Source organism: Sprattus sprattus (genome assembly GCF_963457725.1).
Source record: "Sprattus sprattus genome assembly, chromosome: 19".
Classification (NCBI taxonomy): domain Eukaryota; kingdom Metazoa; phylum Chordata; class Actinopteri; order Clupeiformes; family Clupeidae; genus Sprattus; species Sprattus sprattus.
Window position 1 is genome coordinate 26,474,063 of NC_137917.1, and position 13,445 is coordinate 26,487,507.

General features: G+C 42.9%; 1 protein-coding gene across 1 annotated transcript; it reads left to right on the top strand.

The window, feature by feature from the left end:
- Positions 1 to 145: 145 nt before the first annotated feature.
- On the top strand, positions 146 to 13,178 carry LOC308380719 (collagen alpha-2(VI) chain-like; the record flags this gene model as incomplete). Its single annotated transcript, XM_080858124.1, has 19 exons — positions 146 to 161; positions 1,240 to 1,359; positions 1,574 to 2,166; positions 2,254 to 2,274; positions 3,421 to 3,474; positions 3,705 to 3,749; positions 4,342 to 4,386; positions 4,745 to 4,798; positions 5,749 to 5,811; positions 7,357 to 7,419; positions 7,979 to 8,041; positions 8,144 to 8,206; positions 8,593 to 8,643; positions 8,872 to 8,907; positions 10,702 to 10,747; positions 10,824 to 10,976; positions 11,424 to 11,870; positions 11,970 to 12,008; positions 12,574 to 13,178. 19 exons carry the CDS (start codon positions 146 to 148, stop codon positions 13,176 to 13,178), a joined length of 2,577 nt encoding a protein of 858 aa, XP_080714250.1.
- Between the last annotated feature and the right edge of the window lie 267 nt (positions 13,179 to 13,445).

Sequence of the window (13,445 nt, forward strand, 5' to 3'; positions counted from 1 at the left end):
TCTCGAAGACTGTTATTCGGTGTCCAGCTGTGGGACAATATGGAGGGGTAGGGGAGGGAGGGGGGTCTACAGACCACCTCTTACCGGGAGGTTTGAGAGACAAGCCGGGGCCCAACGCAATGTTTACATTGCCAGTTCAGCCGAGATGGTGGTGGATGCTCGTGAGCGATGATCTTTTGTGATTGGTGGAGGCACGCCTCAACAGGCACAGAGAGCATACCTTATCTGAGCGGGGGAAGCCTTCAGGTGTGGGAGACGCTCTCAGGTCAATCAGACACGGCAGTGCTGGGCATTCTCTGCTGCTGAAAGACCCTCTTCCTCTCATACAGGTAGGTCTGTGATGCTATTTTTGTCTAATTTCGCTGCCTTTTGTTGCTAAGATTCTGTATTTAGTGTTTCTATGGGCCTAATTGATCAGAATCAGATCAATGGTAGATCTGAATGTTAAAAGAGACATCTACTGTATGTAGCGGGACGGCGTGAAAGTGTACAAATAAGGAGCAGTGAAATGTTAACATATACAGTACCAGTCAAAAGTTTGGACTCTACTTTTGTCATTTTACACATGGTAGATAACACTTTTTGTTTTGTACATCATTATGTGTTTTCAGTATTAATCTACAATGTAGAAAATAATAAAAGTCAAGAAAACACTTCTCAAAAAAATGAAAGGTGTGTCCAAACTTTTGACTGGTACTGTGTACAGTAACATACAGTATGTTAAACATGCATGTTACATGTCAACATACACAGTTTGTTAAACATGCATGTTAAGTGTTACACATAACACATTTTCTATCATGAAGATATTGATGAGTCATTTTCTCAGTCAAAAGATCCTTGTGTGTGTAAAACAGGATTGCCTGAGCACAAATGTTTATATAAAGGTTATTCTATGCACACAATTCTCCTCTGTGTCCAAAACAAGGGATATGGGGTATATACAGAGTATAATGGGTACAGAATCCACCTATGCTCTTAAAGTCATAGAATTGAAGAAAGTGAAGAAAGAAAGAAATAATCCTTAACTCAAAAAAGGAAAAAGAGGCCAAATAAAAACATTACAGGAAAAAGCAGTTTATATGCTGTCTGGGAAATAAAGACTTATCAGCTGAGCTATACATGTGTTAAGATTTGATGTGGACCAATACAATTATATCCGCTTACAAAACAGACATATGGATAATTGTCATGAAATTATATGTTAATGCTCTACATAATGTTGTTGTTTATGTGTAGGGCTTGAGACGTTTGCGGCTGAGTCCTGTGGCATCATGGCTGTGTTGATCTGGGTTGTCTTTCTGTTGGGTATACTTCAGACATCAGCCCAAGACCCTGAGTATGACCATCTGATTAGGGGTGAGTCCAATTTCTGTTTTAGTTCCCACATGGAACCACAAAGGCAGACCTTTTTAAAGGCATGATTTGGGCCTGGGCTGTCAGGTGGCATGTAGTAGTGCACAGTGGTGTAGTCCAGGGTATACACAGGTATACGGAGTATACCCACTTATTTTTCAGTCAGCATTGCGTATACCCACTTCTCAAAGCAGGGCGTTTATCCTTTGCTGTATAGATCAGGACTCCTGCCCGGTGGGGGTGTACTTTGCGGTGGACACCTCCGAGAGCGTGGCGCTGCGTGACTACCCGTGGGGCAGCCTGGTGGAGAAACTAAAGATCTTCGTTACAATGTTTTCGAGGCGTCTGGAGGCCTCGACGATTAAATCCGAGGGGGTTCAGTGGACCTATGGAGGTCTTCACTTCTCCGACCACGTGGAGGTCTTTAGCCCGGTGACCTCCGATGTCTCCATGTTCCTACGCGAGACCGCCAAGGTGCGCTACATCGGCCGAGGCACCTTCATTGACTGCGCCCTGAGGAATGTGACGGAGCAGGTCAGGAGGTCACCTGGCGGGAAGCCGCGTCTACAGTACGCTGTGGTGTTAACGGACGGACACAGCACAGGCGGACCCTGCGGAGGGGTCCAGCAAGCCGCCGAAGCCGCCAGAGCCGCGGGTATCAGGCTGTTCGTGGTGGCAACCGATGTGGAGACCTCCGAAGGCGATCTTAAACAGATCGCCAGCTCACCCGCAGAGCTCTACCGCAAGGATTACATGGTATTCCCTGACGATCGACGACAAGCTGCCATCGACAGGATCGTTGACACAATAGTAAGGCAACAGTAAGTCGTCTCAACATATTCATTCGTTGATGTAAAAGTATTCTGTTGATATTTACAACACTTGTTTTTCTTTTAGGTCAGAGATGCTGACTTCGAGGTGAGAAGCCATCATGGTTCAGTTGGTGGCGATCGTTGATGATGCAGTTTTCTAGACAGAATTGCCTCACTTGTTGGGCATGCACCCCCCATTTACATTTAACTTCATGAGATTTGTAAAGGGTCAATGTAAGGACAAATTCACCTGTGTTTTTGGAAATCAGAACTTTACAGCTGGTTAGTAAGAAGGCTAAGCAAGGAAAACTTGAATTTGTGCAATATAGGTAATAGTTTGTGGTATTTTAATACATGTTCATTTAAGCTTTCATGTCTTTTTATAACAAGAAATACATAACATTGTATTGTGTTTTACCTTTCCCAGTGCCGAGAACCATTATGCAAAGAAACAGTGGGAATAATTGGATCAAAAGGACATAAAGGAATTAAAGTATGACTTTTGTTTGTAATCTAATCTTAATTGGTATAAAGAATGCTCTTCATCATCTTATATGGGGTTTAACTCATGTGTGATGTGTTTGCCTGATGTTTAATATGGGGTTTAACTCATGTGGGATGTGTTTGCCTGTTGTTTAATATGGGGTTTAACTCATGTGTGATGTGTTTGTCTGTTGTTTAATATGGGGTTTGGCTCATGTGTGATGTGTGTTGTTCTGTTGTTTAGTATGGGGTTTAACTCATGTGTGATGTGTTTGTCTGTTGTTTAATATGGGGTTTAACTCATGTGTGATGTGTTTGTCTGTTGTTTAATATGGGGTTTGGCTCATGTGTGATGTGTTTGCCTGTTATTTAATATGGGGTTTAACTCATGTGTGATGTGTTTGTCTGTTATTTAATATGGGGTTTGGCTCATGTGTGTTGTGTGTTGTTCTGTTGTTTAATATGGGGTTTAACTCATGTGTGATGTGTTTGTCTGTTATTTAATATGGGGTTTGGCTCATGTGTGTTGTGTGTTGTTCTGTTGTTTAATATGGGGTTTAACTCATGTGTGATGTGTTTGTCTGTTGTTTAATATGGGGTTTGGCTCATGTGTGATGTGTTTGTCTGTTGTTTAATATGGGGTTTAACTCATGTGTGATGTGTTTGCCTGTTGTTTAATATGGGGTTTAACTCATGTGGGATGTGTTTGCCTGTTGTTTAATATGGGGTTTGGCTCATGTGTGATGTGTTTGCCTGTTGTGTTGTTTAGGGGGCGAAGGGAAGCAGTGGTGGCATCGGGGATCCTGGAGCTACAGGGCCAACGGTAGGATTTGTAGAAACAAAGAGATCATGGAAAGACTTTTTCCCATATTTCCAGCGATCCGGTGCCTTAGCCGAGTCCTGTAACTTACAGACACACGTGTCTTATTAGACGTCTTATTGGACCTCAGGCACTGTAAAGGGTGATCACATTATAATCATATCTGGTCTTATCTCCAGGTGTGAAAGATGCTGTGGTGTTTATTTTTCCATTCTTTTTGGTTTACTCTGTAGGGAGATGCCGGTATTGAAGGCCCGATCGGTCTGCCTGGTCCAAAGGTATCGGTTCATATAAACAGAAAGTTATGACTTATCAAAACCTAATACCATTATGAATTCATAACATGAAATAATGCTGACTTTTTTGTAGGGTTTTCTAGGGTTTAAAGGTGAAAAGGTAAGTACTGCTTTTCTTCCTTCTATAACTATAGTTTTAATAGTTTTGAACTGCTATTATGGATTTTATTTTTATTATGGAATTACTCTGTCTGTTTCACAGGGTGATGTTGGAGCACTTGGTCCAAAGGTAAATCGACCGTACCTGACCATTTTTTCCTTTCTGTTGTTGGTATTGCTGATAATGAGTATTTGTAAGGGTGTGTGTGTGTCTAGAATATGTATGTGTATGTGTGTGTGTGAGCATGAATATATCTCTGTGTTTGTGTGAGTGTGTGAATGAATCCTGCTGTGTTAGCAAGTACGTATTTCTTGTTCAGTGATTGTGATCGCCGGTTAACCCATTTTAGCTCAAGCATTCAAATAACACATGGCTTGCAGCACCTTGAATCACCACTGATGTGTTTTGACATTTACCAGATGAACGCCTTGATTAAATTCATTCTCCCTTTTTTTCATGATCTGAATATGTCAGGGACGATCAGGATCCCCCGGCTACAATGGCATAGATGGAGAGAGGGTATGGGTGTCTTTCTGTTTTAAACAATCACTCCTCCATACACCATCTGCCCTACACTCTAAGAACTAATATGTCATTTTCCTTACACATTTATTGTGTCAAGGCTGTTTTAACACATAATGTGTTCATAATGACACAAGATGAGTATTATTCAGTAAAATGATCGGACACATTTTGTGTTAAACTGTACATTATTAATTGCTATTTTAAAATGCAAGGCAAAATTAATAAAGTAGGCTAATATATGTTTATGTATTTATCACAAACAAAGATTGTTGTTTGAACTTGGTTTGATTTCTTTCGAAATGTTGCTTTCTTGCAAGCACCCTGGATATCTGTGTCTGCTCTTTCTCCACAGGGAAAGCGTGGAACCATCGGCACAGCCGGCTGTAAGGGCCACCCTGGTTTGCCGGTAAGTGAGAGCCTCGTTTAAAGGTGCAATAACACTTTGTTGCAGTTCATTACACTGAATGTCCAGTTCATACAAATTCTCCTCACCTCCCCCTAGCTGTCTGTATAGTGTGCATGCTCAACAAGACTCTACTGTTCCTGCACAGTCCTGTAAACGTTTCATTCCCTTCAATCAACAGTGTTGCCTAAGACGCATGGAAAGGAGCAGAGTATTTTAATTGGCTGTTGAGCTCAGTTATCAACAACCCTTTTGGCAGGATTGAGGACCTGACCTTTAATCTTGTGTTGGTGTCATTAAATATCTTTTGTAATACGCTAACATATATATGTCCTTTTAGGGTGACCCTGGCGCTGCTGGTGATTTCGGGTTAACGGGAGAATCCGGGATGCCCGGTGAAAAGGTGTAGTGTTCCTTAAATGTATCCTTCTGTGCTGACGGTAAACAAGAGAAGAAGTGATGTTCTTAAGTCAGGTCTTAAAGGTGTAGTGTTCCTTAAATGTATCCTTCTGTGCTGACGGTAAACAAGAGAAGAAGTGATGTTCTTAAAGTAACACTATGCAACAATTATACTTCAGGATTAGGGTTAGGATAAGCAGTTTCACCTTTAAAAAAACTGCTTGAAAAAAATTGGGGCGCTACAATGACTTTTAATATGGAGAATGGCCTCCGTGCCATTGCCATACCAGGGTCCATAGGCATATAACTGCTAAATGTAAGATTGCCTGAAGCCGCCCGGCTTTCTCCTGTCTGCCGAACCAGTAAGTAGCTTATTTGTCGCCTTGCTTCTGTGCTGACGTGAAGTGATTTTCTTAAGTCAGGTCTTAAATGTATTACATTACTGTAATTAACTACTGTAATAGACTTGAATTCCAATCATGCACAGGTATTTTTTCTCGATACATTTTGAAAATGAATGTTGGCGTGTTTGTGTGTGTGTGTGCTGCTCACAGGGTGTTCCTGGGCAGAGTGGCAGAGCAGGTCCTCAGGGTCCTCGGGGGGATGCGGGGGAGAAGGTACAGAGGACCCCGTACCTCACAGACCCCATGTCCCACCAGTCTACACACATCTCACACTGATCTCACACCACAGATACTATCCTCTACACAGACCCCATGTCCCACCAGTCTACACACATCTCATACTGATCTCACACCACAGATACTATCCTCTACACAGACCCCATGTCCCACCAGTCTACACACATCTCATACTGATCTCACACCACAGATACTATCCTCTACACAGACCCCATGTCCCACCAGTCTACACACATCTCATACTGATCTCACACCACAGATACTATCCTCTACACAGACCCCATGTCCCACCAGTCTACACACATCTCATACTGATCTCACACCACAGATACTATCCTCTACACAGACCCCATGTCCCACAAGTCTACACACATCTCACACTGATCATCACACACCATAACTACTATCCTCTACACACAAGTCTACACACCTCACACGGATCTCACACACCATAGATACTATCCTCTACACACAAGTCTACACACATCTCACACTGATCATCACACACCATAGATACTATCCTGCAGTACTGTTTATCTGTTGTGGGCTCATTGTACTTATACAAGATGTGAGGAATAGATAATCATCTGACTGCTTTCAATGTGGTTGGAATACTGGCTAATATACCACCACCTCATTTATGATTAACGGTTTCCTCATTGATTCCAGTTGGATTTCAGTTGATAAGTTTAATTCTCTTATGTATTGAGTTTCGTGTTAATTGAGCTAGGCAGCTAGAGTAACTATCATTTGATTTTAACTGAGTGTTTTTTATAGGGTGTTGTCGGGTATGTCGGCAACCCTGGCTTCCCAGGAAAAAAGGGAGGCAAGGTAATGTATATTTATCTTTAAACTACTTAGAAACATTTGGACATAAAACACATTGGTACACGCATACACATGTTTGATCAAAGACAGATAAAACACATCGGTACACGCATACACATGTTTGATCAAAGACAGATCAAACACATCGGTACACGCATACACATGTTTGATCAAAGACAGATCAAACACATCGGTACACGCATACACATGTTTGATCAAAGACAGATCAAACACATCGGTACACGCATACACATGTTTGATCAAAGACAGATAAAACACATCGGTACACGCATACACATGTTTGATCAAAGACAGATCAAACACATCGGTACACGCATACACATGTTTGATCAAAGTCAGATAAAACACATTGCTTAGATGCCAGTGCAGCACCCTCCATGATGGTGTGACATGTTCTAAACCTCTTCCATGATGGTTTGACATGTTCCAAACCTCTTCCATGATGGTTTGACATGTTCCAAACCTCTTCCATGATGGTTTGACATGTTCTAAACCTCTTCCATGATGGTTAGACATGTTCTAATCCTCTGTTCTGTAGGGCCAGCCTGGACCAGCAGGACAGGCAGGTGACGATGTAAGTATCAAATCAAGACGCGAGAGGAACAACAAACAGTACAGTACAACAAATAGGCAGGTGCTTTGGAGTCGCTGAACACATCGTACTATCTCTAGGGTCCCAGAGGCGACGCAGGGACAGCAGGCCCCCGCGGCAAAGTAGGAACTGGAGGAGAAAAGGTGAGGCGCTATGGGTTATAGATATCAACCCCGATCAGTAAATGTGTTGATTTAAGGATTTATAGGGGTATCGTTGCTAACGCTGCTGGACTCGAGGAGAAAAGGTGAGGCACTATGGGTTATTCATATCAACCCCACTCAGTAAATGTGTTGATTTAAGGATTTATAGTGATATCCTTGCTAATGCTGCTGGTCTCCTCAGGGGGAAGATGGCCCAGAGGGTGAAAGAGGGCCTTCTGGAGAAAGAGGCCTCTCAGGAGTAACAGTGAGTACACCTCCACAAATGTAGACATCAACAGAAGGACCTAAATGTGGGGAAAATAAGTATTTGAACCCCTGCCGATTTAGCAAGTTTGCCCACTTGCAAAGAAATGTGTGATCTATAATTGTAATGGTAGGTCTATTTTAACAATGAGAGACAGAATATCAACAAAAACATCCAGAAAACTGCATTTTAGAACAGTTATGAATTGATTTGCATTTGTTTCGGTAAATAAGAATTTGAACTCCTGTAAGTGGGCGACCGTGTTTAACCTGTACTGACTCTATTCGCCAACAGGGTCCACCCGGTTTTCCGGGAATTAGGGGCGAAGTGGGGGAGGTGGGCAGAGGTGGTCCACAGGTGAGCCTGACGACGTTCTGTCCATCAAATCAGATCCCTACATAGAGCTTTGGGGGGGGGGGGAGAGAGTTCTTAGCCTGACCTTTGACCTTTGCTTTGTAGGGTACCTCCGGCGAGCTGGGGGACTTTGGCATAAGAGGAGACAATGGAGAGCCTGGTCCTTCGGTATGTTTGAGGCCCCTGAGAGGCCCCTGTATTGGTATAAACACACTAGGGGAACAAGAGACCCCTGTATTGGTTGTCATATACTGCATGCTGAAACCTGTTCAAGCATTTACAAACAGTGAAAACTCAAGGCCAGAGGAATGTATAGAGAGAGGATCCTGAGCTAAGGGACTCTGAGACAAAGAATAGTAAGATATGAGCCCTGACATCAACCCATCTTGCACGTGCCCCTTTATGGAAGTGAAAATGTAAAAGGCCATATCTCTTATCCCTGTCGGAAACAATACTGAAAGATGAAATGGCATACTGCTCTGATTCATATGCCATGGAAAATTAGTGAGCTGACTGGTGCAAATAAAAATGTGAATGTTTTTTAAACATTCCAGGGAGATCGTGGAAAGGATGGGCACAAATACCCAGGCCCTAGAGGCATCCAGGTAATGTGAAGGGATTTTGAAAATATATTTGCATATTTGTTTAATGGGAACATGCTGAGACTCCTCTCTCCTCTCCTCTCCTCTCCTCTCCTCTCCTCTCCTCCCCTCCCCTCTCCTCTCCTCTCCTCTCCTCTCCTCTCCTCTCCTCTCCTCTCCTCTCCTCTCCTCTCCTCCCCTCCCCTCCCCTCTCCTCTCCTCTCCTCTCCTCTCCTCTTCTCTCCTCTTCAGGGAGACAGAGGAGAATCTGGTTTGCCAGGACTTCAGGTAAGCCAATCCATGTCATAACCATCTAAACCAACCTAATCAAGAGTGCTGTGTGCAGATTATAACCTTACAATCTTAAGGTGTTTTCGGTTCTCTTGGCTCTGGTAATATGAATTACTTTTCAGGGCCCAAGAGGATTCTTTGGGGAGAAAGGAACACAAGGACCAAATGGACCCAACGGACAACCAGTATGTGTAGCAGACAAATTAGGGACGCTGTGATTATTTGTTGGGATTGGCAAAACAAGTGGAGTCTTGGAATTAACACAATTTCTTTTGAAAAGCTACAGTGAGACTAGAAGGGCACTTTGAGAGCTCAGACCTCCACCAGGGCCAAATGTCCTATCTCACAGTGTTTAGGAGAGGGAAAACTAAATTCTTGGATCCACCAGTAAGGAACCACTTTCCCGGGAACTTTTGTTGTTAATAATTTCAGCAGTGGATCAGAACAAAATGTACTTGCCAGGTGCAAGTTATTAATTCAGTTAAACATTCAAACATTCACCTTCATTTAAAATTAATAATCTGAAGTTACACATACTTAAGAGAAAACAAATGAAACATTCAAACATTCAGACGGTATGACCATACCGGGCTGCTCAGAGGATGATGTGGGAGTCTCTGGCTACAGAATACTCAGATGCTTTTTGCTATCTTCCCCTTAGATACCCAGCTTAGTTAATGAAACCAGACAAAATAAACCATAACCTCCTTCATGGAGATAAAACATTTATTGAGAAAGATCAATCAATCTATTGAAAGAGATGCATTATCATAGACATAACAATGCTGATGCCTTTCTACTATTTCTACTATATTTCAAATTCATGTACCCATGACAGAAGCTGCCTAGACGGAGTTTACTTATATGAACTTCTTAAAATGAACTATTTATATGAACTACCTATAGGACTGATACTTTGAACTTCTTATATGAACTAATTATATTTACTACTTATATGAACAACCTATATGACTGATGAGTTCACTTATTTGAACTACTTATATGACTGATGAGTTAACTAAAATGAACTACTTATATGAACCACTTACTGTATATGAACTACCTATATGACTGATGAGTTCACTTATTTGAACTATGAACTACTTGTATGAACTACTTATATGAACTATTTATATGACTGATGAGTTTACTTATATGAACCACTTACAGTATATGAACTACATATATGAACCACTTATATGAACTACTAATATAACTGATGAGTTTACTTTTAAGAACTACTTATTTGAACTACTTATATGAACCACTTATATTAACTACTTATATGACTGATGAGTTTACTCATATGAACTACTTATATGAACTACTTACTGTATATGAGTAAACTTATAAGAACTTCTTATATGAACCACTTATATGAACTACTTGTATGACTGCTTTGGCCATAGGGGGAGCCGGGCCCTGAGGGTGTGCCTGGAGGCAGAGGGCCGAGGGGTCCTCCTGGGTCTCCCGTGAGTAATGAACATTCCATTCTACACTTCAGATTTGGAGTCGGGTTCAGACAAACCCCTCTGTCAAGAGTCTCTCAAGTTGCCTCAGATACACTCACATGTTTTCTATATGAGGAGTCTAGCTCTATAGGTACAGAATGAATGATTAAAAATGTTTACAAAATCAAAACTTTTTTTCAGGGTTCACCTGGTCCAAGAGGTCCTGCTGGGTTTTCTGTAAGAAAAACTGAGATTTGTATTACTATTCAGAAATGTATATTGACTGTCATGAACCCAAACACAATCGTGACCTGTACCCCTCTACATGTTTCTTTTACAGGAATGTGATATCATGAGTGTTGTGAGAGAGACATGCGGCTGCTGTGGTAATATTATGTCTTAAAAACTTTTTTTTGCTGTTGATCAACAACAACACACTAACCTTTATTCCTTTTTTGTTAGACTGTGAGAAGGTGTGCCCTCCCTTGGATTTGGTGTTTGTGATTGACAGCTCAGAAAGCATAGGAAAAACCAACTTCAGCCTCGCTAAAAACTTTGTTATTAGTGTTGCAAACCGACTCGGAAAGATGGCCAAGAATGTCACGGACCTCTCAGGTAAAATATCTACACTACAGTGACCTTCAGTCACACAACCCTTGACCTTGACACTTTCAGTAACACTGTTTTGGGAAATACACTAAACTGAACGATGGCCGAGGCTTCGGTCTAGTATGTATACAATGGACACCTTTCTGACACTGTTATTCGGTCTATCCTTCCCTTACTTAATGATGGAGTAGTAAACATGACGAGTATCACCTCAGGAACATCACCCTCCTCTGTCTGTCTGGTGGGAGACAGTGGTACAGGTCTTTTAGTAATCAGAAGGTTGCTAGTTCGATTTTCTGTCGAAGCGTCCTTGAGTAATAAACCCCTAATTGCTCCTGATGTGCAGTGTGCCATCATTGTTAATGTAAGAAATGTGTATACATCCTTGTAAGTTGCTTTGGATAAAAGCGTCTGCTAAATGACTAAATGTAAATGTAAATGGTGTTCCCTTAGGTTCCCGTCTGGGAGTAGTGCAGTATAGCCACCAGGGGGCGCTCCAGGCGATTCGCATGGATGACCATGGGATCACCTCAGTGTCCTCCTTCAAGGCCAAGGTCAAAGCCATGGAGTGGATCGCTGGAGGAACCTGGACGCCCTCGGCTCTCAAGTACACCTATGAGCAGCTCATTGTGCCCGGGCGACGAAAGGGGACAAAGGTCGTCGCCATCGTCATCACCGACGGCCGCTATGACCCCAAAGACCTGGACAATCTGGGGGCCCTGTGCAGTGGTGTGGAGGTGTACAGCATCGCCATTGGGGACATGTTCGACACCGACGCCGAGAAGCAGGCTCTGACGCGGATCGCTTGCAACGTGAGGGAGAGGGTGAAGACTCTGAGCGTGTATGCGGAGCTCACGGCGGAGGAATTCCTGGAGGAGATGGAGCTGATCCTCTGCCCAGGCAAGTCTGCTCGGAGTCGGTTGACATGCAACCCCCTAGACCCGTCTTTTCACACTGGCTGACAGATCATTAACCACGTCTTGTGTTCATCTGTTCTAGAACCGGAAAATATCTGCCCAGACCTGAAGTGTGCCTCAGGTAACAGTAATCCTTTGAGCAGTCATGTATTGACTTAAGAGGCCGTGATGGCATCCTCACTCACCTGTCCATGTACACACTGAGCCCATTTTCATTGTCTTGTCTGGGTTTCAGTGCCTTTTGTCTAAATACAATACAATACAATACAACTTGTTTATTTGATCAAGAGGGACAGTGTACATTCATGAACATTAAGATGTAATTGCACCCAATTATAGCCAAAAGGCTAGTTTCCATTGGCAGTCCCCCTGATTGATGCAAGTACCTTAAAGTGCTACGTCCAGTACATTCTTTTAAACTATTTTGATATCCTATGTAACCTAATGATATCCTATCCTAAGTCAATTGGTTACACAGCCTTTTTGTGGAATGGCTCTCCTTAAGCACATTCTGGTAACTTAATTTGAATTAAATGTTGTCAAATGCATTGAATTAATATGGGAACCCAATGGTTCCCTATAGTCATATTGTCCCGAAAGATAGTAAGAGGTCGTGTTGTTTGTAATTTGACTGCAATTACTTATTTAATCAAATAACGTTTGGACTCAAACGTTTCTACCCACAGATTTGAGTGTGGCTCCTTTGACGCAGCGGCCGGTCGACCTGCTGTTCTTCGTAGACGGCTCAGAGCGGATGGGGCCTGAGAACTTTATCAGTGCGCTGCGTTTCATCGAGCAACTCTCGCACGAAATCCCCCTCTCAACCAGAGAAGGCGACTACAAGGGGGCACGTTTCGCCGTGATGCAGTTTGGAGGGGAGCAAGATCCAGACGTCCTCCTGGATTTCACCGCTAAGCGCAGATCGTTCACCAACCTCGTCTCTCGTGCTGTGTACCGCGACACCTCCTCCACTCTGGGAAGCGCCATTCAATTTGCGGCCAACAATCTCGTGAATCCTGGTGGTCGCTATCGGGGTGTCCGTCCGGATGCAGAGCTGTCCTTCGTGTTCATTACAGATGGGGTCACCAGTGGCGTGGGCTTTGCTGAGGGGTTGGCAGCCATGCGTAAGACGAATGCCGTGAGCATGGCTATAGCGGCGGGATCCGACACGGACCACGAGCGGCTGCTGCAGCTTGTCTTCAGAGACAAATCGCTTGTATTGAACTTGAAGAGTTACAAAGACCTCGCTCAACCCAGAGTCATCAAGCATATTGCTCGCTGTTTGGGTTAGTGTTGTAGGTCAATGCTGTAAGCTTTGAAGCATGCATCAAGGTGCTTTTTGTATAATCTCGTGATTACATCATTTTACATGCTGACATGTTCTCCACTGTGTCTATTCAACAACTAACATGTAGTGATCACGGGATCAGGTAGGGGGGTGGGGGTGCTGGGTAAGTTCTGTTCGCCTAAACCATGTTTTGTTGATGAATAAACGACTTACTGGATTTATCTCTTCTCGTAGTGCAATTGCTTTGATAATCATCTTTTTTTCTTGTAG